The following is a 25862-nucleotide window of genomic DNA, read 5'->3' as shown; positions in this document are numbered from 1 at the left end:
ACCAGGGGCACCCAAACTTTTCATACGACAGGATCTTATTAGATACACTAGATTGGCCAGCCACCCTTCCATGTAGATGCACACAGGTTTTAAATCAACGTGATTGGAAGCTGTTAAGCACAACTAGTTACCAGTAGTTGCCTGCACTGCATAACAGGACAAAAATTAGCCTTTGATTTTCATTCCTGGATTGAAAAATGTTTGTGAGATTCAGGACATCACGTCTTTAGAAGTGCTTCTTGGTAACTGTTCTGCATACCTTGTATACTTTTTTTCACTCATTTCTTTTTTTTGTTGCAAAACTGTTTTTCAATTGCCTTCCTACACACCAAACAGAAATAGCAGTTTATGGGTAGCTTTGAGTAGCCACAGAATACATACAACGGTGTAATGTAGTTCGGATACAAAAAAGGAAACCGTATTCAGTTACAGTTACAGAGAAAAGCCAGTGATCAGATTTCAGATACATCAAAAACAGAGTGATTACAGCAGGATTACATTATCACTCACACCAAACACATTTTTTCAGATGGCAAGTGATTATTTCATTCGTCCTCTGCTGTGTTTCTGCAAACTTTCGCAGGCAACATGCACTCTCACTATCAATGTTTATTGTCTCGGTGGTTGACGATTTTAGTTTAGTTTAGTTTATTTTACACAATTAAAAATACACACGAATAGACTAAGATAACACAGTGCAGGGAGAGGCAAAAAACCTAATAGGCTTATATAAAGCCTCCACCTAAATAACAAAAAAATGATAATATAAAGAAAAATACAAAATAATATACCCAACATAATAATGACATAAAACATACCTCAAATAACTTAAATATTAAGTAGTGTATGTGCACAAGAGCGTCCACGTATATATGAAAAATAAACACATATGTTTATGAAATGATAGAAATTTATACAACCATTTTACCTCCTGAGCAGTAGTAATAATAAACATCAAAATAAATGAAGCAAATAAAACAAGAGAAGAACAACTCCAGTACAGATATTAAATTAGCAACATCCAAGCCAACTAGATGGTTGGGTCCCAGCAAATGCAACTTCTAACAGCATCAAAAGGACTAGTTTGTCTCCCAAATCAGCTCAAATGAGGCTTCAGACATGTTATTGCTTTTCCAAAAAAGGAAAGGAGCCTATCCAGTGGCGCCCTTTGTCTTTTTTTATGAAGAGCCAGCGACGCCACTTGAACACATTCTGCTGTTTGTTTTTAAGGGGTGAACAACACAACAAAATGACAACAAAACAAAATTCATCCACATGCCTTTTTGTCACCTTACACAAATAAAAGTGACTGCCAAAGCAGACTCCATCACCATGGCAACATGTTTACATGTCTGCATGGCTTCACACAGTGATGCAACCACTCTTTTTTTTTCCACGGGCAATATGTAAACACAGCCTCACCCTGCTCCACTGTTCTTACTGGAAGTTACAATGAAGTAGGCTAGTTAACCTGACAGTGCTTTCTAGCAACTCCACTGGCACAGTTTTGACTATTACATGCAACCTTTTTCATTTTGCTTCATTTGTTTTATTTGTAGTTTTCTTGTTCAAAGCCATCTTATTGAAATGTGTTTGAATTTGTCTAATATAACTTTAAAAAGACTAGTAATCTAAAAGTGATTAAAAGTAACCAGATTGTGGCTACGTTCTCATTACAAGCCGATCTCTCTGACACGATGGTTCACACTCGTTTAGGTAAGTGACTCAAATCTGTCATTAATGTGAACGAACAGGCGTCCTGAAATGACCCGCATGGGCACATCCTACTCAGTAACGTCACGTGAATGAATCTCGTGCGTCACGTGGATCATCAAACAAACTAACGAGCAGAACGAGCTTCGCTGCGAAGATAATTAACTCTGATCAGCTTTCAGCTTCATTATTAGAGTGAGATGTGTTGCTTTTTTGCCGTTTACAGGCTTTAACTTCTGTTCGGTGCTGCTGCCATTGTAACGCTGAATGATGGCGCATGTGCAGTGGAAAAAAAAAAACACATGAATTCCAATCTGAGGATTCACATTAAGATTGCATGGCCACAAATCGGATACGTATCCGATTTGTATCACATATGAATGTGACTCAGGTCGGATTTGAAAAGATCAGATCTGAGTCACAATGGTAATGTGAACATAGCCAAAGTTATTTTAAACAGTACTCCGTTAGATTAGGTTCGTATTATATTTATCAACATGTAATCAATACCGGAATACATTTTTTAAGTAACCCTCCCGGCTCAGTCTCTGGGTGGCGCTATTGAAGTAGGCGGGTGCTAAAACCACCACATTCTTTGGTGATCACTATAAGCCTGGCTAGAGTAATTCTGACGGAGTGTCATGAAGGACATGCTCACCTATGTCTCCATCGTCTGAGCCTCGGTAGCTCGGCTCCTTCAGCATGTCCAGCTCAGCCAGCATGCGCACGTACAGAGGATGCTGCTTAAAGGATGGGTAGAACCGCTCATCCCTCAACATCATATCATACACCTGTGAAAAAGAGGCAGATAGAGAGAGAGAGATTTTATTTATTTTTAATTTATATATCAGGAGCAATGCACGTTGATTGGTTAAGATTAAGATTAGCACCCGGGGAGCATTTGGGGGTTAGGTGCCTTGTTCAAGGGCACCACAGTCACGTACTTTCGGGTCAGTACCTTCTGGTCGCAAGGCTGGTTCCCTGACCTCTAGCCCACGGCTGCCCCCAGTTAATGTTTAACTGTAGAACTGTAGTCCCTAAAGCCTGATGTTATAAGCCAGAAAGCATTTAACTTAGAAGTGGGTGGTGTGTCCAAAAATATCATGGTATAATAAGACTGTTTTGGTATATATCACAGAATGCAAGATTTCAAATTAAATCATTTTAAATGCTTAAGGGATGTCCCTTCACTTTTTGATGAGAACCACTTTTACCAACCAAAGTAAATCTGAAACATTTTTATTGTGCAAAATACTAAAAACAAAACTGAACAACATACAGATAAACCTATGTCAATATTACTTTGTAACAAGCTCTGTTGTTTCATGTTTTAATTTCTACAAGGCTGAATTTGGCTTCTAATTGGCAAAGTTCTTTGTTCAATTTTTCTGTTCCACCTTAAATGGAGAAGCAGTTAGATTCTGGCACCTGAAAACAACAGTCATTTGCCTCATATGTGCCTCCTGTGCTCCCTCTGTCAGACATTTGGTAAATATTAGTCATTCATGGCTTGTTGTGTGCACTACACCCCGAGAGCACAGTGCCGTCCTCAGGTGGTGCGCATGGAAACAAGCACAGCAATCAGTCTGGTGTCCATGTCAGGCTAAAGCTAACCTTAGAAGACCGCTGCCTTGAAAACAAAGTGGACTTGTTCAGATATAGTGGACTAGACAGCAGGAAGTGATCAAGGTTGAGTTTTCATTTTCATTTGAAACGTGACAAACATCCCTGGCTCAGCCATTCAGCTGAATGGACCAACGTTAGAGTGGTCTGCACACTTTGTGGCATAACAGTATGACCAAACAGTGGTTAAACAGTTATGACCAAACCCATACCTGAGGAAGTAATACAGCCAGTATGCCAGCTAATTCCACTACTAATTCAACTGAAAGACAGTTTACATACCGTAGTAAACATAATAGTAAAAGAGAGAGGGCACTAAACCAAGTTTCAGTTTTGTTTACCTTTCTCTGAATGTCGTCAAATATCTCTGGGGTTGGATCCTCTTTGTTGAGTTTTTCGGTCAGTCTGGCCAGGGAGGCCTCGTCCACCTGCACTCTCGGTGAGGCCTGATGACAAGAAAGCATCTGTTAATCTTCACATGGTTTCCTTCCTTCTCCTAGGTCAAACATCTAGGACTGAACCTTTTCAAAAGGCAATTTATGGGCATTTCAACTAATCCCTAGTCGGCAGGTCGCCTAAACGCACTAATCCAATTTGAGCATTACAAGCTGCTGTCTAAACAGAGCAATAGTGCAATATATAGGCCATCTATCTACTGGCTTTACAGCCTACAACGCTCATTATGCCTTGAAAACAAAGTGGACTTGTTCAGATATAGTGGACTAGACAGCAGGAAGTGATCAAGGTTAAGTTTTCATTTTCATTTGAAACGTGACAAACATCCCTGGCTCAGCCATTCAGCTGAATGGACCAACGTTAGCGTGGTCTGCACACTTTGTGGCATAACAGTATGACCAAAGAGGGGTTAAACAGTTATGACCATTATGTGTCAAACACGAAGTCATATAGGCTAAAGGCTCTTGGTGCATTCACACAATAACACATAAAAAGCACCCTCGAAACTAAGCCAAGTCCCTCTCCACTCATTATTAATTTCTGCCAAATGTGGGATTTATAATGCAGCTGATTAGCCAAGACATGTTCGGTGCCTGACATTTGCTTCTTTAACTTTGCAATAGAGCTACCAGGATTACATGGCTCACAAGTAAAGGAAGCTTACATCTTCCAACCAGTATGACGCAAACTGCATTCCTAGCAATAACAAACCTCAAAACAAAACTTAAGTAATCTCAAATAGATTTGCTTCTATGGTTACTGACACTGTATAACATGTCACTGTATGACTGTTTATAAAATGAATAAAAGTGAGAAAGATTCAGGCTTTAAGATGCTATTGCTGTTTAAGCTGATCTTGTGGGTCACTGGACTAACCTTCTCAGAGAGGTACTGTTCATAGACGCCCAGCGCAGCCGCCTTCAGCAAGCCTTTCGTCTGGCTGCTCTGTTTCTTGCCGTCCTTCTGCCAGCTCTGCATGACCTCCAGCTGCTGCTGAGCCGTCACCCTGTAACCTTCTACTGTCAGCCAGAAGAACAGGTCTGCTTGGCCCCCCATCTGTTGCATGTAGTCTGGAGAGAGCCAGAGGTAGTGAGTGTAAGTGAAAGAAGTAAATGTATGGTTTGGAAATAGACTGATGATGATGATGATGAACTGCAGTAAAAGGGTGGATAGTTTCAGAGCTTTAGTCAGGCCTAAGGTTTTAATCTAAACCCATATAAAATATATTCAATACTAGGATAGGGTATCGGAATGGCCACAAATCGGATACGTGTCTGATCTAGGACCACACATGAAAGTGGCTCAGGTCGGATTTGAAAAGATAAGATTTGGGTGTCCACACAGCCCCGAAAACATCAGATCTGAATCACATTAGGGCAAAAAATCAGCTTTGTGCCACTTCAACCTGGTAATGTGAACATAGCCTTACATTCCACATGTCAGCACATAATCATTACTTCTTGATAAGGCTGTAATCTGTTATGGGTCATACATTTCCCCACTTTCAGCACCTCACACTCCTTTCCGGTTTAAGCTACACCCACTTGTTTGCAACCTAAGAAAAGGCTCTGAATAAAGAACCATTCATGTAGCATATCAAAGTTGAGGAATTTGGATCTTTGAACAATATTCAGCCCTAATCAATACTAAGCTTAAGACCCACATTTCAGAATTTTACTCATCAAACAATCATTCAATGCCAGGAACATGTTAAAAGTTTTAGTCTGTATAGACTTTACATAACATGGCACTTTTCTTTCTGGCCTTGGTGGAAGTCATCACCAACAACTTGACTGATACAGGTAAGCCAGATTAAGAATTGCTTATAAAAGTAGACAAGACGGAATAACAGTACAGTGAACGAATAACGTAAAGAAAACTAAATTATGTAGATAGTAAAGTTCAGATGTGCAACACTCACCCATAAAGAACTGCAGAGCTATGTTGTGCACCAAGATATGATCCAATGGGATTATACACAGCTTCCCAAAACTTGCAGCAAGTTTCAAAGCATCAACTTCCTGTAGAATCAGAGGTTACCACAGATTATTTTCAGACACACTTATATCCGATCAGCAGACCACTAAACTTTAGCATGTGTTTTTTTGTTTTATATAGGGGTCCTTACCTTCCCTGATTGTAGCCTTTGTATCCTAGTTTCGCAGACTTTTTTCACAAACAGTAAACTGTTGATTTGATTCTTTATCACATTGATATCTGGGGAGAAATGCAAAAAGGTGGAGTAGGGATAAAGGATGAGATACTGGACTTGTTAATGTCCACTGTTGGATTTTATTTATTTATTTTAATTTATTATAGTTATGCATGGAAAGGCACACTCCCATAAGTATGTCAGTATATGTCTATATGTGAGAGACTGTATATGTCTGACATATTGTAGTAAAGCATTATGATAAGAAGAACTGATCATACAGTTATCAGACAGGTTTTAATGATCTGAATTTCTGCTTGAATGGCTTATAGAATGTGATCTGATCTTCATCCCAGTCAAAAAAATAAAGATAAACCCTTCACTGTATAGTGCCTCACAACTGAATGTGGACATACTGAATATGTGTGACTGTGACAGTCTCTGAGAGATTGTCTAGAGCAGCAGACATGCTCAAATCCAGGCCTTGAATCCAGTTTCTGGACCTAGATTTTGGAGTCATTAGTAGATATGACAACAGGTAAACAGGCCTAACAGTTCAACTGACCATTTGCTGACATGACTGACAAGTCTCTCAGCCAATCAGAACAGTCTCTAAACTCTACTTCTTCTGTAAAGCGAAGAACAACTTCAGCAAACCTCATTAAAACAAACCCGCAGTGATAGCGATGGTGGCCGTAAATTAGGGTTATTTGGCTAACAAATAGTGGGAAGGAGTTACTGTGGGTACTAGGTTAACAAAGAAGTCAACATTTATAAAAGTGTTTGAGTTTAAAAGCTATTTTTTATTGTGATAGTCGTACAGGATTGTTTGATGTGAAGAAAGCTGCAGTGTTGCTGCTTGGTTTATCTCAGCACAGTAATCTTTGTGGAGAGGTATGAACTGTTTTCACAGAAGGGGTTTCTCACTCCCCTTCTGATCACTATATTCAAGATCTGGATTTGAAGACCCATGTAAGCCAGCATATACACATTACACATGTGCAAGTCTGTGCTTACCGTCTCCTGCAGTATCTAATGATCGCAGGTACTGGAGTTCCTCCAGCACTTTGTCTTTGACGGCCTCCAGTTCAGCAGGCTTGTCTGTCAGCTTAAGGATGTTCATGAAGGCTTCGTAGTTGCAGCTGGAGTCCCGGAGCTACACACAAGCACACAAGGAACTTACGTACACACACATACGCAAACATGAGCACACAGCACGCACGCATGCACGGATACAGGACACACACAACCACATGCTCACGTTTTGGAACCTCCCCATACCCAGGATCACCATAACTCCAAATGTAATGTCAGGCAAAAGTCACTCTTTTCACACTGCGTTAATTGTCCATACGGCTCAGGTGTTGAAGGTCTTCACTGATCATTTGTCACCATTTTTCAGATACTTTTGAGTCCTTTCATTTCTGCATAGGTTAACAGCTGATTTGGAAGCTGACGCACTCCCAAACCCTCATACACATTTTAGAGAAGGAAGGGAGGGTCAGAGAAAAAGCACATGGCCACTCTATTGCACCTTACAAAGATGCCTTGGCTGGAAATACACACATCATGGGAAAGAGACTTACCATCCAGATGACAAACTGATTGATATAATCTGGATCACTCAGTTGGTTAATCAGCGGTAGCAGAACTCCTCTCGCCAAAATTTCCTAGAGGGAAAATACCATTATTTCAGCGCTTCTATATAACTGTTAATGAACTGCATGTACTTCATACATTCAACAGTTTTTAAAGACCTGTTGACCCTATTTGGGGGTTTGATCCCCCACTGCGAAGGTTTTACACTAGATCATCACAAAAAGAAAACAATATAAAATTAAAGAAGGACGGTTTCAAATCATGTTTTTAAAATGTACTTTAAAACATTACACTATATATTTCTTACTACAATACTTCAAAAATACTATAAGGAAAATAAGATTTTAATAAGTTACAGTATATGTTTTCTCATTAGTGGGAGGGTCAAATCAAACATCCATATGGGCCAACTTTGGCCTGCGGGCAACACTTCGGGCAGCCTTGCACTAGATGCTTGAACACTGCTGTGAGGATTTGGGTGTAGCTAAAGGAAGCTGAATTCACTAATTGTAAGGGATGTCTGGACACTTTTGGAGTGCATTAGTGCAGCTGTAATTACCTTTTCACATTTATATAGATGGTGAAAATGTCACCATCTATATGTGAAAGGTCAACTTTGCACTGGCAGCAGTGCAGTAGTATATCGCTGCTGTCAAACCAAAACCTCATATTTCCAAAATGGTAACTTTACAAAGAGAAGGCAAAAACATGCTTTACTTTTAATGCAAGTCATTGGAACCAGACATTTTTCCAAGTAATGCTGGAATTCCTACTAGTCCATTTATCTTGAAATTTACACACAATATAAAGAACAGTGGGTATTTTCAAATTATGTCAAAAACTGAAAAACAACAAAAATGGAGAGGTTTTGGTCTGACAGCAGCGATATGTTGTCCTGGTGTTTGGTATTAATTTAAGCCTCACCCTGAGGAAGTATCTCATGTTCTTGTTGTGGAAGTCTCCAGGAGGTAGTAACAGATACAGCAGCACCTCGCACAGATCCCGCAGAAAGCCTAGGACAAGATTATGTCATTAGAAAACCTCAGGGCAACGTTAGAGAAACACTAGCACAACATATGTGATGCATCAGTGAGTGAGGTGGTAGAAGAAGAGTGCATAAGAAGGTATGATACTGAGGCCAAACTGTCATAAAACTATATCTCAGGCAACAGGCAGCATATTCATAACTGTTTCATGTAATAACTTTGTGAGGGAGCTTTTAGTTGCATTAAACTCTTATTACCTCTTATGACATCTGGTTCCAATCACCAACACTGTAAACAATTCGGACCAAACAATTCTGTAAACATGCACAACGGTACATTGTTTTTTTTGTACTCAATTTTCCCCTCAATTTAGTCGTCTCCAATTCCACCCACTAGTTAGGACTCCCCTAATTACACGATACCACCAACGCTAGGAGGGCGAAGGCTAACACAGGCTTCCTCTGAGACCTGTGAAGCTCCACCACATCTTCTCAAACTGCCGCTCACGCGATGTCACTGGACAGCCGAACGCGCTTGGAGGAAAGCACCAACCGCCAGATCTAACTGCCAGCTAACAGATGTCTGCGCTGACTAGTGTCGCACTGAGTGATGGAGAGAGAAGGGGGGGGCCCCTTGGACTCTCAGCCACGGACGGCTGCACAAAGATATACTGTATAGCTAAAAACAGTAATACCGGTTATCTTTAAGTCAGCACCACTTTCTGTTCAGTTTCTCGCTGTGCAAGTATCAGAATCAGGGAGGAGGCTTTCAAGATCTGCTACAGGCTGACCAACAATATTTTGCAAACATCAGGATCCTGATAAATTCTGTGGAAACGATTTCAAAAATAAAGTTTTGCTTTGCTTTTGAGTCCCAGAATGCAACGGTGATTAAACAAGTTCAGTGGTTTTTCTATATGCAACTGCCACCTAAGCTAGGCTACCTACTGTGGTTTACAGGGCTGACAACTGCAGGGCATGTTAGAAGAGATCTGTATGTACACTACTGTTCAAAAGCTTAGAATCATTGTTTTCAATCACATTACAGCAATTTTGTTGCAGATATATGTATGAAATGAGTCTAATGTGATGCATGCGAGTGTGAGTACAACTTTGTAGATTTGATTAAAAAAAAAAAAAATGGAGGAGAAAAAATTAAGAAATTTTGCATGCAACCAAGATGACGTAGATAATTCCAGACTAGGCGAGCGGTCAAAATTAATCATAGTTAAGTTATAATAAAATGAACACCCAGAATCCCTCATATTTTAAAAGTCATGACCAAATCTTGAGGCAGATAACCTGACAAGAAACTACTACAAATAAATCATTATGGAATATTACTTACAATTGAACCTATATAGTTTTCACTAATTAAATCCTCATTGAATAGATTTTTAATGTATATAACGCAACAAAAATTGACAAGTTATTCCAAACTTTTGAAGGGCGTAATTCTAATTTGAGCTTTTTTTAAAATTGCAAATTTACATTTTTTAATACAGAATCATTCTGCTCTTCTATGAAACTGTTCATATTGTTATAGCCAGCAATTCTAAGGTATCACTGAGGTTGTGATGGTAACTAACGCTACAGTGTAGAGTATAAACTTGTACAGCGGCTGTGAAGAGCAGTTCTGTCTCCTGTGCAGAGAAATCCTAGCCTAACCCTTCCATCCTGTGCTGCAGCATGCGTTCCCATATGTATCTCTGTGGGTCTCACCTTCCTCGTCCTTGTGGGAGGTACACACCATGTCCCTGCAGATCTTCCTTTCCATCTCCACCTCGGCCTCAAAGAACGCATCCAGCAGCTCCTCTGGGGCATCACCTGCACCACAGAAACAAAGATCTATGTTTATTGCAGGCGTTTTTGTTCAAAGCAAGTGACACAAGCATAATCAAAGCAAGTGGTGTACAATAATGTTTCCATTTCACAAATGCTGCTAACAGCTGTATGGAGTGCAAGGCAAAAGGTGCAGACAGCATAGTGCAAACTACAGTTTAACAGGCTATAAGCAGCTTCCCGAAGGTTTCAACAGGTTCTGTAAGACAAGTCAAAGTGGGTAGCTTGTGCCAGCAATGAGGAACGATGTACAGCACTCTACAAAAGTCAGAGTACAAGATATTGTTTTTTTTTTAGGAGATATTTCTGAGGAGGTTAGATGTAAGGTAATCCATTTGCATAAGAATGGGGGGAAAAAAAATCAAAGGAAAGGTGAAAAAAAGGAGTTTTTAAAACTAACGTTCAAAAAAAGATTGAAAACTACAGAGAACACTGGACTCCTAACCACCGTGTGAGTCCTGGTAGACCACCAAAACTGTCTCCATCAGATAAACAGCACTTAAAGCTTTCATCTTTGAGAAAGAGGAGAAAATCAAGCTGCTTCAGATCTGAAAAAAATCCACAAGTGTTTCTGTCCATCCTTCCGCTGTGAGAAGACAACTCAACATTGAATTTGAAAGGATGTGTAGCCGTAAAGAATCCTCACTGAGAAAAGGAGACAGACACATCAAACAAAGAAGCTGAACAATGAACTGAAAGTCCAGACCTCAACATCACTTGATGTGTTTGGGATTACTTGGATTGTGAGAAGTGGAAAATGTAACCCACTTCTAAGATGTGGAAAAAAAAGGTCTCTGCAGATTTCTTTGAAAAACTGAAAGCAAGTTCCCTGGAAAAGAATGGAAGCTATAATAAAGGCAAAGAGTGGACACAACACAAACTATATTTAGTTGAGACTTTTCTTTTAAATTTATGTTTTCTGCTTTTTCTCTTAACACTAAAAAATGAATAACTTGTACTTAATGTCTGTTTCCTCTGCAAATTAAATAAATGGAGTGTGGTCTCTGAATTCTGCACTGTGTATGTCAAGTACAAGATATTTTCTCTCTCTCAATGCTCCCATGGCTCTGGACTAAAGTGGCCCCCTTTATGAGCAGGAAAACTTGAGCAGCAAACCACTCTTATCTTCTGGAACAGCACCAAAGACACTGTCCTGGGCCCAGACCCAAAAATAGATCCATGCAGCAGCAAAAAACAAGTCTATTCTTGTAGGCTATTTTATCAGCTAAAACACTTTGTCCCAAGTCAGAGCTCTCCAGCTGTACCACTAGCACTAAACACAAATTCCAGGCAAAAGAATGAAAGTGATGAAAGTCCACCAAAGTATGGCACATTTTCTTAAATTCTGAGTAAGCGTGGCTCACGTTGTTTGGGGTCGTCTTTCTCGTTCAGCCTCTCCTGGGCCTTTCTGAAGATGCGGAGGTGGGTGGCGAAATCGTCCACCAGTCTGGTGGTGAAATAAGGCTGCCAGTCCACCTCTTTGGACCTGAATTAAAAAAAAAAAATTAAATGTCACTGTAGCACCCGCAAAACAAACAAACACCTCCTTCCCAAGCACATTCAAGGCAGAATGATATCACGGCTACTCATCTACACAGCCATGCGTACCAATATCTGCGCCCACATATAAAGTTTGTGTTCGTGATGTTTGGTACATTAAAGTGTAAAACCCCTTTGTGCAAAAACAAGTCGGATGGATGTTAACTGTAAATTATTTTGTGGCACTTAGTTTTAACAAAGATGCAATGGAGTAAAATAACAATGCATTCCAATTAGAGCTGGGCGATATGGCCAAAAATGTTATCACGATAAACAAAATTCATATTGTTCGATATCGATACATACCACGATGAATGTCAAATCTTTATTTCTTTCAAGTTTGAAGGCCGATTTTTAAGTTCTGGGGGGTTAACTGCTGTTTTAAACTATCCTTTATGGTCGGAACACGACAAACACTCACCAAACAGTGGGACATTTCACAAATCTGTCATGGGAGAGTGGGAGAAAGTGTCTGGTGAGCTGCTTTTACCAGCTGGAAAAATTTGTAATAGTCATAATTTAAGAAAGAAAATAGATTATTTTTAGCTGGTGCCGAGCGCTCGGCTACCCCGCTACAAATGACATCACAGTATTCAGACACCAGCTAGACGACTGGGTTTCTCTATACTATCGTAGTAGTTTAAGGGGTGAACCGCAAAACATCAACACCAGACAAACTGAGTCCTCCTTTTAGGTACGTTTAAACTGAAAGCGGTGCTTTTGTGTCTTGTCTGATGTACAGTATCATCAGTTCTCTGTGCTGTGTGAGTGACGGAGCGCTGCTTCAAGTTACCCAGCTGCTAAAAACAGCTAGCCTGGAAAGCTAGCGCTCTCCCGCTCTCCAATGCCTCACAGTTTCCTCAGTTTACTTTCGTTTAAATCAGAGCTGTAATTTAGATGAAACCACTTCTTTCTTTCACTTTCGTTGCTCGGGAATGCACTAAAATATGACTGTCCGAGAGCTGTAACAGCGCTGTGAGGATGTGATTGTGATTTAATGCTGCTAAAGCTTGTTCGGATGTATGGAAAGAGGTGAGTTCGCTGTAGGACAGTACAGTTACACCAGGAGAACAGATCACCGGTCGCTCCACTCAAATGAAGAATACATAACTCCACATTTCAGCCGTTGCTACCGACTCATCTTACTCGTGGCCCCCTCCCTCTCTAAATCATGTCTAAAAACTCAGAAGTGCGCCCTCTCCTGGCGACAGCAGAGTAGTGTCGCTTTCCCTGCAGTAGAAAACGCCACCAAGGCTTTCGCTGAATGTGCAAGTGTGAAAACGGTGTATTATATCGAACATTTATCGAACACGTCGTATCGCTCTACCGAGGAAAAGTTATATCGCGATAATTATCGTTATCGTTTTATCGCCCAGCCCTAATTCCAATACAGAATACAGTGATATATATGAAAACCGTGCTGACCACAAGGTTGCCTGGTCAGTAGATGTGACACTACACACGAGTGTACAAACAAAATATGAATGCACCTTAAGGTACAAACCAACTGATCTTAGAAATAAAGAGCCATTTTACATTTAGCTGCTTCCAGCACATGTTGATAATGTGGCCATCTCAAACATTGATGTGCATTAAAGCTACATTAAAGAGTATTTTGTCATATAAATAAAAACACATTGAACTGCATCCCCTGTTAACCAATGCATTTTGGACATTTTGTTCTTCTAGGACAATGCCACCTAAATCCACAAGTAGGTGCTCAGCATACATATCATGTATTCTCAAAACTTCATTGTGCATGAACCAGTGACACCACTGATAGGTAGACCTATTTAGACATATTTTTGATTTGACCTTTCTAAAAAAGTCCCCAAGCCAGTGATATCAGGGTTGTACACTTACTGTAAGTGGTGCTATAAGCCAAAAAAGTTCAGTAGCACAAAGGAAATTTCTGTGACTTATTTGATCTACTTATCTCAACACGCAATATGTCAATGACAGGCTACGCTTATGAACGTTATGTTTTAACCCTCTATTGCATAATGTTGCTTCAGGGCAACAAACTCATTTTCCTCAATTTACAACGTCATTATACATATTTAAAGACAATCATAGGTTTAACTATAAAGAGAAGAGTTTGAGTAAGTCAATAAAAAGCATGTACTTGGTCATACTATCTCTTAGTGGGCACATTTAAACCTCTTTTTTTAACATTATCATTTTTTTTTGAGAATTTGCAGAAATATATTTGTTGTCTAGAGGCAACATACTCCAAAAGGACCCCCGCACACACTATTATTATTATTATTATTATTATTATTATTATTATATGTTTTTGAATTTAATAAACAGGTCCAAAAAAAAAAATCAAAAACCATTTTTACGCAAAAAAGTGAATTGAATATATATTTTTAATTGCTCTCAATGTGTGCAGTAGACGGTTAAAATTGGACTGCTGGTAATATTGGGCCTCGTGCCTGCTGGCATTTCACCCACTACTCGACAGTAATGACGGAACAAAACCCTGATGGCTAGGTCATAAAAAAGCCAGGGGAAATCTTTTACCCACTGCAGGCTGAATCAATTAATGTGTGTGTCAGCTGAGAAGGAGGCTGTCCTGTCAGCTGTGCTAGCATTTGAGCTAACATTAACCATGACCAGGGAAATATTAGATACTAAAGGTGACTCATCATCTTCTAAATGGGGTTTTGTTTCCCTCAGTGGATGACATTTCAAGATGTGGGCTTATTGAGGCAACATCTAAAACTTAAAAATACCCTTCATATTTAACTTCACCCATCACTGTTAGTTTAGCTAGACCTCAATGACATGTCTGTGACAATGCATTCTTGGCAATGCAAGCCGGCAACAGGCCAGCACTGAGGCTCTTATAGTTCACAGCAGGATCGCAACATAATATACAGTAAGTTAGATAGTATATTGTCGCACTGTACAGCCCTGAAAAACTAAGCTAAAAAATGCTGTGATGTGAAGACAGGCGTCTCCAAGCAGCTAACCAGGTAGCTCACATTGTTAACTAACATTATCATTATCTAACATTATCTGATTAGCTTACTTCTGTCCAAAGCATATACATTTGGAATGCTAACATGTTAGAAAGTCTGCCATCTGAAACACACCATTCAGTTACCTCATATGAGAACATGTCTATTTGTGTTATTCAGCTTATACTGCAAGTTGCACACATTGCTTCATTCGGTTACTAAAGAGCTGTTGTGTCTTTTGAGCTAGTCAGGAGAACAAAGGCCCAGTCCCATTTCTTATTTTTACCCGTACCCCTTGTTTTCGAGTGTCACCTTGCCCCTCGGAGTGGCTGAAATCTTCCCCTACGAAATGGGACCCTCAAATAATAAAGAACATTACTTCATTAACAGGCTACTAGTGCTGCTCTGTAGGCGACCCTATCAGTCTGCAGTGATAGCAGAGGAGGGTAAAGTTCAGAAACCTCACTGCTGGGCTTTAGTTACATTTAGGGCATCATACGCCTTCAAAAGGGGGGGGGGGTTAGGTTCTTTTTGGAATTTAAATGGAGCAGCAGTTACATTCTGGCGCTTCACGCGTCAGTATTGCTGGACTATTTAAGGTGGAAGAGGAAATTTAGCTAGCGAGTGACTAAGACATAAGCATACTATTAACGTTTTTTTTATGCTTGTTATGAAGAACAGGAGCATAATACATGGAAATGACATTAAACTAAGATAATACAATGGTTATCGTAATTTTTAAACGGAGAAAATGCTTGTATTTGTGGGTTTCTTTGATCTCTTGCGCAGCCATCTTACTTCTTTTTTTCTCATAACACTGTTTGGATTGTTGCCTCTGAAAAACCTCCATTTGGAGGGCCATGTAGCCCTAACACTTCACCCGACCCCTCTATCTCGACAAAATCAGGACACCCTACCCCTAGACATGAATGCTCAAAACAGAGGGCTAAAGTTCAAGTGATAGGGGCAAGGGGTGAAATGGGACTGGGCCAAAGTCTGGTCAAGATGTCTTCTCAATGCTGTGAGCACACCTCATTTAACTTAATGAAGGATACATTTGCCAAACTAGGTATTGGATGATAACCACTGGGCTTACGGTTGGAAAGGTTTGGAAATTATTAAAAACATTACATACATAAAATCACTACTTACCACATTAATACTATATGTATTTATTTTAATATTGGTGTTTTTCTGGGCAAATAAACACCTTAAAAAAAGCCTTTTAATCTAATTTTCTTAGATGCTTAATACTTCAGCACTGTACTATATTTTAAAGCTCAATTCAAGTCATCATAGATCACAGTTTCATTTGTTAATGGTCAGCAATGGCATGTTTGTCCGCGCTTGTAGAAACGTTTGAAGCTCCTGGTTTGAAAACAAACTAGGTCAAGCAGGTAGATTTAAATATTCAAGTGATACTTTCCACATTTGAATGAATATTATTTTGAAAGCCTTAAACAGTACAACAGATGTGCATGATGGAAAAACTGAAGACCAAGATCTGCACCACTGTAAAATCTGTTTGGACAGATAAATGGCATTAAACTGGCTAGGAGACAGGCAAAAATGTCATGTGTTCCTGCTGCCCAAAAAACTCATACTAAAATGTACAGATTGTAGCCTTAAACACTGGAGTGGTGGTGAGTACAGGCATACCGTGTGGAGAACTGGACGAGAGCGTTCTGCACTGTCTGCCTGATCTCCAGCAAGAAGGACTCTTCCTCACTGAGGGTGTAATACCAGTACTGGATATAGTCCCTCAGGGCAAACTGGATCACCTGCATGAAGAGAGGGGCACGTTAGTAATCCAATTCTGATGAAAACACAGAGAGATTGAATCAGGCAATTGAGTCTCTACTATGCACTGAATCTGATCAACACTAAGCTCTGGCAGATCACTATCTGTTTTTACTGGACCATGGGGGAAGGTTCTCATCGAGTTCGGTGGCAAAGGGCCAAGATTCTGAGCTCTGTTAGGGGGAGAAGTACTCTGGGTGCATAACTGAACGTAACTTAATTTGAACCGGTGGCGTCTGAAATTCGTTCATAGGTTCTCGTGGTCTATGCTGAGTGGAAGTATGTGGGACACAACAGAGCTTGCATAATCCCTCAAAAAAGGTCATGCAGTTACATCTCAGGATGCCTGTGGCTGTACGAGTGCACGTGTCTGAGGAAGTAGGGTTGTCATGATAGGCTGACTAAAATCGATACTTGATTAAAGAACGTAACTAATTTAAGTTCACCTTCTTGATACATCAGCAGTGATTAGATGGTAATTTGCATATTAACTGCACATTTGCATTATAATATTTGTTGTATAGTTGTCTGTGTTTTTTCTATGCATAATGAGTAAGTCAACACTGTTGATGCTTTTTTATTTATATCCATATAAACCCATATTATCATATTTCACTTACATCTCTGCAGTGTCAACATATCATGTATATTGTCTATAGAATCTTGTTTTATGCGATTTATATAAATGAAAGACAAAGAAATTCGAATTTTGATTTTAAACTCTCCTCATTTAAATGTATATATGTATATGTATCTCATCTCTTGGTCTGAGCTATATGGCAAATATATCACAATACTTTAAAACATTTTCACGTTAGGGGATATGCATCACAATATTTCATTTTTCTGAGATTAAATAAGTTGGAACAGACAAAATAAAACCTGCAGTGCTACATATAAAAAAATACTACAATAAACAAAACTAAAATGCTTTTTATTCAATATTTTACAAACTTCACTGCACTAAATCGAAATAAACAGGTCTATTTATGCTTATTTTGTAATGAACCGTAGTTAGTCAGTGTTCTTTACATACTGATGATATCCACAATATACTCAGAAAAGCGTATTGTGACAATCACGATAATGATAAAATATCGTCATATTGTCCAGTTGTTTTTTTTTCCTACAGCGAGATAAATATCTAAATATATTTTATTTACTATTCAAAAAACTGTTTTTTATTTAAAATCGCTGCATAAAATCGCTCTGCCATGGATAAAAAAAAATGCATGTTTTCGGCCAAAATCTAATCGTAAGGTTACCTCAACTAAAACAATGTCTCAGCCATCAGGTGTTATTCATAACCATTGCATGTAATAAGTAATTTTCTGTGAGGGAGCTTTTAAAGACATTAAACTCTTCAGATGTCTGGTTCCTATCACCACCACTGTGAATAATTCTGATACGGAGCATTTCTCTTCAAACCACTCTGAATGAGTGGCATTCGACTTCAAGCTCCTTTTTATTTTTAGGTCTTAAATAACATATTCAAATAATTAGTAGATTACTCGATTTCTAATATAATCAATTGTGACAGCCCTACAAAGAAGTATGTGTTTTTCCACCATGTGTACTACACACACAAATTAGGCTGAATTTCAGCAGAAGACAGAAGCTGGCACTAGAGGAGCTCCTTACACAAAAGACAGCTGACTTGGCACAAAGTGGCCAATCGAATGTGCATGATTCGTAAGAAGAGGACAATGAACTCACTGATGGTCACCCACACAAGGTCACTCAATGCAATTTCTTCAGAGAATCTGGCCACTATATGACCCAATTACACAGATATTACGGTAATCAAGCATGCAGTGCTGAAGGGTGTCTCCTCATAATGAGCAACATGATGCAAAACTAAAATGCATTCAAAAACATCTCCAAAGCAGATCGGAATGAGGGAAGGAAGTTATTGCGTTTCGTCAAAAGCCTTTCTAACCAGAAAGTGAAGTGTCTGCACTATCGGCTTAAGCAGAAGTCCATCCACACGCGCGGTTGCCTCAGAGGGCATGTGACATTTCTTTATTGCCATGTCATCACCCTGCATGACGCTGGTTTCGAAACGCAGGCTTACACAAAAAGCGTGAGTCTGCACTTCCCAGAGCTTGTGCAAACGGTACCTGTTGCATCGGCTCATCGATGATGTTGGATCCCGTCAGACGCCGGTCAATCTTTATTGGCTTTATCTCCTGCTTCAGCTCATCCAAAGTCTGAGGAAACAATTGAAACACCGCTTTAGATCTGGACGGCCAGATTACTGCAAGATTTACTGTTTTCTGTGCTTCCCTTTCAAGTGTTTTTCAGGAATAGTTTTGTAAAAATTTATACAGCACCCCAAATGCATTTGATCTTCCAAGACTTTTGGCTTCTTTATTTTTGTACTGTAGCTATGAGGCTAATGCAGCTAACAAGTAATGGAAACGTATTCCCAATTAATGTAGTGGACATTCACACCTCACAAGTTAGCACTGCGCAAACTGCATGCATTCATCTAATTTAGATTCGCTATTTAAAGACTTGCTTTATATGTATACAATAAACAAATACACTGAAAAATATAAGCTTTAGTGTTACTGCTACTGCCTGTTTTTAGAGATAACTATTCAGCTAAACGTCCAGTTACAAAACACACATAGCTCAAAAACTACTCACTCCTGTATGAATGTATGAAGCAGTAATGACAACTGTCCCAACAAACCTGCATCATCATAAAGAGCTCTTTAAGAAATTAAATACGTATTTTTTTGTTTTTCTAAGCCTATATTGAACATTAAAAAAAATATTAAAAATAATATATATATATATTAGTTATTCTTGTTTTTAGCCTGACTGTCAACACAATAAAAAGAGCTGTTCAGTGAATTCTGTTTTTAGATTGAAGCACCTCACTAACCACGTTTACATGCAGCCTATTAATCCGTTAATAATCCAACTAATAGCTCAATTGGAATAGAATGTGTCCATGCATACACCTCAATCTGAATAGTCTAGTCCAACAGAGGCTACTCGGAATACAATTTCTATCTGATTGAACGAGGTGGGTAATCCCCTAAATAATCTGTTAAATAGAAGAATAATAACCATGTAAACACCTGTATCTGATTACATTCCCAATCGGAAAGTTTAAGCACGTACTGCACATGTGCATAGCGTCATAGCGAAAGTTTATAATGTTCCACAAATAGATATACATATGTATATCTATGGTTCAGCATGACAGGAGCAGAAACTGGTCGGCAGAGGAGACAAAGTTTATGCGCTGGACTTGAAAAGACGGCGGTGGGGCGGGCGTCCAGTTTATGTGTCTCAGAACACGATGCCTTCCTCTCGCTGCGTCCTTAATAAGTACATGTGAGGTAAATTTTTCTGAGTTTGATATATTTTTTAAGCAATTAAAAACACAAGCGTGCCAACTAAAAACTCATCTCACTCCGACTGGACCTCACGTGATGTTCGCTGTCATGGTGACGTTTACTCTAAGCGGTTCTCCATGTATGCGCGTCAGTTTGGATCGGATTACTTGTAGTGCGCATGTAAACGAAGATTTATGCATTCAATCAGATTGGCAAAAATCTTTGCGTGTAAACACAGCCATTGAATGCTCTCCCGTTTCGCAGGCTACAAATTTTCCACAAAGGGGGCACTATTAGCAGTCAAATAGCTTTTGATGCTACATAACAGCAATGCTTTACATGACACTGGGGCCCCTTATTCAGCCTTATACTGCACAAGAATGTGCTTGTAGTTCTGATGTAAGTAGCTTTTAGTATTTCATTACTTTTAGTGTTGCACAGTGGTGAATGATGCTTTGTACTTTTTTGGCTAATTGCTTAAAGGAGGGTTGAGTTAAATTTCTCTTTACACAGCTTAAAAAAGGCCATTCCACTCAGAAGCGAACTACTTTACTAATAATGTATCGGTTCTCATAATGCCATCGTGATATCTCAAGGTTTTATTGAACACCAAATTTTAGGTCCATACCGTGCAGCCCTGCATAACAGTATGTCATACAGCAGTGGTCACCAACCCTCCTCATGGAGATCGACACGCCTCATTTAGCTAATCAAGGACTTCTGAAGGCAATGATTAGATGGATCAGGTGAGGTCAATTACGGTTGGAACTAAAGTCTGCAGGAAGGTAGATCTCCAGGAGCTGGGCTGGTGACCGCTGTTATACAAAGAGCATGTCTATACAGAGTAACAAAGTGATGATGTAGGAAAGCAGTTTGCATAATGCTGATTGTAGCTAATGGAAGCTTATATCACAACACTGGCCTTGCAGCTCCCAATCAAAACTAAAGAAGCAAAGTTCGGGTCCCTACATTGTCTTTGTTGATTAATATTTGGGGAAAGGGGAAAACTGTACATTTGATTATTTGCTGAACTATTCCTTTCAAGCAGGGAGAGCACCAGAACTTACCATAGGAACATTACATTTTCATTAGGTTTTCAAATATGACGAATCACCATGTCAACATGAGAGCCAGACATTAAGCATTAGCCATTTAAGTGGCCAAGGCCCAAAGCTTTATTACACATTTCTATACCATAAGAACAGCTCAGCCAGTTTGCATTATAGTTCCTGTAGTTACTGAATAATAAGGATTAGCATGTAATAAGCCTGGGATTTTAAGGGGTTCAGGGTGTAACAATTTCAATTTGGGAAATACTGAATTCGAAACAGCACACTGGAATTTAAAACTATCACCGATTCGTCCCTCTGTGTCTTCAGAGTCTCTCGTTTGTCTTCTTTAGCGAAAACCACTGTCAACCAAAACTAGGTAGCCGGGTACAGCCCATCAAAGAAAAGTGTGCAGGGAGGGGGCAGGGCTTATGTTATGCACACAGCCATCCTTAAATGACTGGGCTTAATAAATCATTAGCACATTTTATGGGTTCTAATTATTTGGGGGTTTATTTTGTTCGAGGGTGGCATTAAAAAGTTATATCTAAAAAAAAAAGTACTTGTCAATCAGTGCAGTTTACTCTGTGATGAAACACAAACACCCAAATAGTGATTTCAGCATTCAAGTACTGGCACCTCGAACGGATTTCAGAGTACTTCAGCATCCATTCACACCCCTCATTGAGACACCACAATTTTGAATTATATCAAATTTAGAATTGTGTGTATTGTTACACCCCTATGAAGCATATCTTCAAGATTATATGTTCAGTATGGAAAGCTGCATAAAATAATACACACAGTACAGCAAAAATGTCCTCTATTGTGAATACAACTGTTGTACCTTTGCTATGCCAGTTGGTGTGGGAGGCAGATAGGAGTGTTCGCACTTCTCTAGGTGTTTCTCTGAGTTTGTCTTTCCAAATAAAAGGGTGACGGCAAAGCCCCTAAATAGAAAAATGAAACGTTTATTATCAACAGCACAGACAATAACCCCTGCAGGAGAAAGATAAGCTTATTCATATTCATGCAGGGCATCAGTGCATGAAGACGCTCGGCAGACCAGAAGGAGCCCCGCCGAGGGAAGAGCTCCCGCTGAGGCCTTCGGCTCCTTTCAGGGCTCATCTGTGACTGCGTATGATCAACTTACCCGCCAACAAAACAGAAGATATAAAACGCCAGATAAAAGATGGCAAAGGGTCCGAATGTGATGAGGAAGAGCACGACTCCTAGACCGCCCCATCCCCAAACGGACAGACTGGCCTGGAAAACACATGCACAAAAGAGGACGAGAAGATTAATAACTTTATAACTACATTGCAGTTCACCTATTGTCAGATAGGGTTGCATAACATATTGTTTGTTAATTGTTGTTGCAATATTGGCTTTTGCAATACTGATACTGCAAAAATGTTCATTAAGTGCTGAGAGCATCCCAAAACAGCCTCATGCTATTCGCCCCGTATGATCGTACGCTTCGATACACCTGCAAATTCAGCAACTTCCTTCACACAATGGCCTCCTTTTTCCCAATCATTAACATCTGCTTTGCGAGCCATTTTCCACACATCGAACGAGACATTCACTGCACTGTACCGCCTCTTCTCAATCTATGAATCCCATCACAAACCCTGCAGGTATTAATAGCCCGATCATCCTTGTGCAACGGCATCTGCAGGTGTCTGAGGTTACTACCACCTTAAACATGCAAGGTGACTAAGTTTTGGTCCACCTCTTTGTCATTAGTGATAATGGTGAATTATAAGAGGTGATTAAAATCATTTCTGCACTACAGGTCTGATAGCACTTTCAACATGACATCCAGTTCAATACACATAAAACAGCAAAATAGAAGTAGAAAGGAAAGCTCCTGCAGCACGCTAACAGTATCTGTAGCCACACAAAAAAATGCCAAAAGTCACAAAAGACGAAGAGCAAAGTATGTTTATTTAAAAGGAAGGAAAAAAGCTGTGGAGTGTTGGGGCTGTTCTACATGGTCAGGCCTGGGCTGGGCTGCTGGGCCTGAATGAGGTACAGAGCTCCTAATCTGAATGGCTTGATTAAGGGTTATAAAAGGCCTGAAGAAGAAGAGAAAGAAACATAGAGAGAGTGTACGTTCAGCCACCAGGTTTCCTGTTTTTGTCAGGGCAGGAAAGCCAGCACTCCGGTCTGCAGCGTCACCGCGTCCTCCTGACCCAGAGCTTAAAAGACACACACACACCCCTGTGGTTAAACACACGGTGTGAACTAGGACGGCTGTTTTCTTTTCTCAGCTGTTAACCGGAGCTGAGCAGCCTGTGAGTGCATACAAGTGCTTTTAAAAGAGTCCACATGCTATAATTTTCTTGTATTTTCTTTTTCTTCCCCACTGAGGTCCCTTATCACCCTTGTGTGAGTTTATATGGCAAAGACAGCCATAATTCATCAATTTTATATGACCACTTACATTTAAGTTTGTTCATGCACATTGACATGGGGTGTCCAAATCTTTACATATTGCTGTATATGGAAACTAGGCTGATCTCACGAAGCCTAGTTCAAATCTAAGGGATGGACAACTTTTCTTTATCTCTTAGATTTAAACAGGGTGTAAAAGTGTTGGGCTTTGTGAAATCACAGAACATTTCAAAGTGGGCAGTTTTTGCAGCCTAGTTTCAATATACAGTCATATGTAAAGACTTGGACATCCCAGGTTAGATTGCATGTTCTGTTGATTTTCTAAGTGAAAACATCCTCGACAAGGAACAAACTTAAATGTGTCATTTTCCTGCTAATTTTAGTAGACAACTTCTATTTATGTTCTGAACACTGAAACATTGAAAAAAAACAAAAAAAACCAAAATATAAAATACATCAAATAAAGACTGAATTAAGGTATTATATGTTTTAAACTCTTCATAGTTGTCTTTAAATGAGCACAGAGAGCTATAAATCAAAATACAGTAGCATGCAAAAGTTTAGGCACTCTGGTCAAAAAACATTTTGTTGATTTTTCTACACTCTCAGAAAAAAAAAAGTACAACACGTCACTGGGGCAGCACCCCTCGTCATTGGTGTGGGACAAAAATGATACTTTGAGCTGTATTGACTCCACACACCCCGTCTCGTCTCCAGTGTTTTTATTTTATTGTGCTGTTTTAAAACATTAGCTTATAAAAAGGTACAAATATGTACTTTTCAAATGGAAAAAACTTATTTAAGCTACACAATTAGTCCTTTAAACCACTGTTGTATATTTGAGGGAACATTTACATTGTTTGTACTTTGATGAACAGAAAATGTTCCTGCACAGACCCTTTATTTCTAACAGTGTAGGTAAAAATAAGTAACTGTTTTTGCACATTTTAATGCACAACTACTGTTTATTTGCTGAATTTAAAAATATATATAAAAAATTAAAAAAATGTTCTGTACAAAAGTAGTGTCGCAATCTACATTTTATTTTTTTCCCCCAATACTTTAAACTCAACAAATAAATAGAAATTATGCACCAGAATTTGCAGAAAAATTCACTATTTAAGTGTTCTCTGTAGAGGATGTGAAGTAATTTTCACTTAGCAAATCAACAAAGCATGTAAATCGACCAGGGTGATCAAACCTTTGTCTTCTTTAAACAATTTTACTGCATTTTAAAAATGCCAAAACACAAGATTTTGGTCTGATATCATGGCATGAATTTTTCCTCTCATCCCTAATCACTTGCATATATCTGCTCATTATGAAAACAAAACAGTACCAAAACAGCCCAGACCACTTCAGTTCCCATGAAGATTTGAAAAGATCTGCTGTCGGCAAGTGAGTAACACTGATTCCAAGTACTGAACCTACCAGACAGGAAGAGGGGTTGTGTGCTGACAGGCATTTGAGCAAGAAAGAGAGTAAACATTTCACTGAAACTGCAGCAGAGACAGAGATAAAGTCATAGTTCTAGGAATGGCTGAGGTAACCTTGGAACAAGAAAGCTCAAATCAGACGACGGCAAAGACGACGTATTAATAAATCATCTCTACAAGATGTCAAGAGAGTAGATGTATCCTAGATAACACCATACTGGGTGCTGACATGGAGATGGTTCAGGGCTCTGAAGGCCGGTGCTCCAGTAAGACTTTCACTACAGTTACAGCATGTTTTTTTTACTATTGACCAAAAACCGGCTGGGCAGAGGAATGACTCAGCTGTTCAAGCTAACGCCAGGATGTGTCAAAACATTCTCGAGGAATTTCTCTTACACAATAGCCATAATGTATGGTTATTATTAGTGGAGAAGGCAAACGCATTACGAGCACTATGTGGGTGAGGCTGTCAGAGGACCAGCCCCGAGCACTCAAACATGCCAGAAAAGTCAGTACGCTACACAAAGGTTAGATAAGACAATGGCTCTGGGTCACTGGTCTGGTCTCACTGCCTGGAGCTTTACAGAACAGGTCACATGTAAAATACATCAGCATTTCATTTGAAGACTCCCTTTCGAAGAGCAAGCGAGAGAGCACAGTGGAGTGGACACTAGATATTTGGGAACGATAAAGCTGAACGTGGAGATGGCACCAATTAAAGATAGCATAGATTAGTCGACCCTGGGAAAAAAGAAAAAGAAAATAAGAGTAGTGAATATGCAGGAGGTGAATACAGAAAGCATTTTATTTCTTCTGAACACAAAACTCAAAATACTTTATTAGTGTGGAAACCCCTGTCCACCTGGTTGCCTTAAAAATTTTAGGTTTAACTTCTTCTTGAACTTGAATCATAAGTTGACAGGACAAAAATCTGTTCCGCATTCTGTTA

General features: G+C 39.5%; 1 protein-coding gene across 3 annotated transcripts in view; it reads right to left on the bottom strand.

Annotated features, from left to right (window-relative positions):
* snx13 (sorting nexin 13) overlaps positions 1 to 25862 on the bottom strand; it is a 58170-nt gene that overhangs the window by 15845 nt on the left and 16463 nt on the right. For all 3 annotated transcript variants that reach the window (XM_036567556.1, XM_036567557.1, XM_036567559.1), the window contains exons 2-15: positions 22231 to 22343; positions 21925 to 22027; positions 18796 to 18885; positions 16535 to 16656; positions 11735 to 11856; positions 10251 to 10355; positions 8468 to 8556; positions 7531 to 7614; positions 6962 to 7100; positions 5921 to 6009; positions 5714 to 5813; positions 4669 to 4862; positions 3678 to 3782; positions 2372 to 2504 (exon numbers count right to left, since the gene is read on the bottom strand). In XM_036567556.1, coding sequence (XP_036423449.1) covers positions 2372 to 2504; positions 3678 to 3782; positions 4669 to 4862; positions 5714 to 5813; positions 5921 to 6009; positions 6962 to 7100; positions 7531 to 7614; positions 8468 to 8556; positions 10251 to 10355; positions 11735 to 11856; positions 16535 to 16656; positions 18796 to 18885; positions 21925 to 22027; positions 22231 to 22343 — 1588 coding nt within the window. The remainder of the gene's footprint in view (positions 1 to 2371; positions 2505 to 3677; positions 3783 to 4668; positions 4863 to 5713; positions 5814 to 5920; positions 6010 to 6961; positions 7101 to 7530; positions 7615 to 8467; positions 8557 to 10250; positions 10356 to 11734; positions 11857 to 16534; positions 16657 to 18795; positions 18886 to 21924; positions 22028 to 22230; positions 22344 to 25862) is intronic.

The sequence above is a fragment of the Colossoma macropomum genome, unplaced genomic scaffold, assembly GCF_904425465.1.
Source record: "Colossoma macropomum unplaced genomic scaffold, Colossoma_macropomum, whole genome shotgun sequence".
Taxonomy (NCBI): Eukaryota; Metazoa; Chordata; class Actinopteri; order Characiformes; family Serrasalmidae; genus Colossoma; species Colossoma macropomum.
Note: the sequence above shows the minus strand (reverse complement) of the source record. Positions and strands in the feature narration are given on the sequence as shown.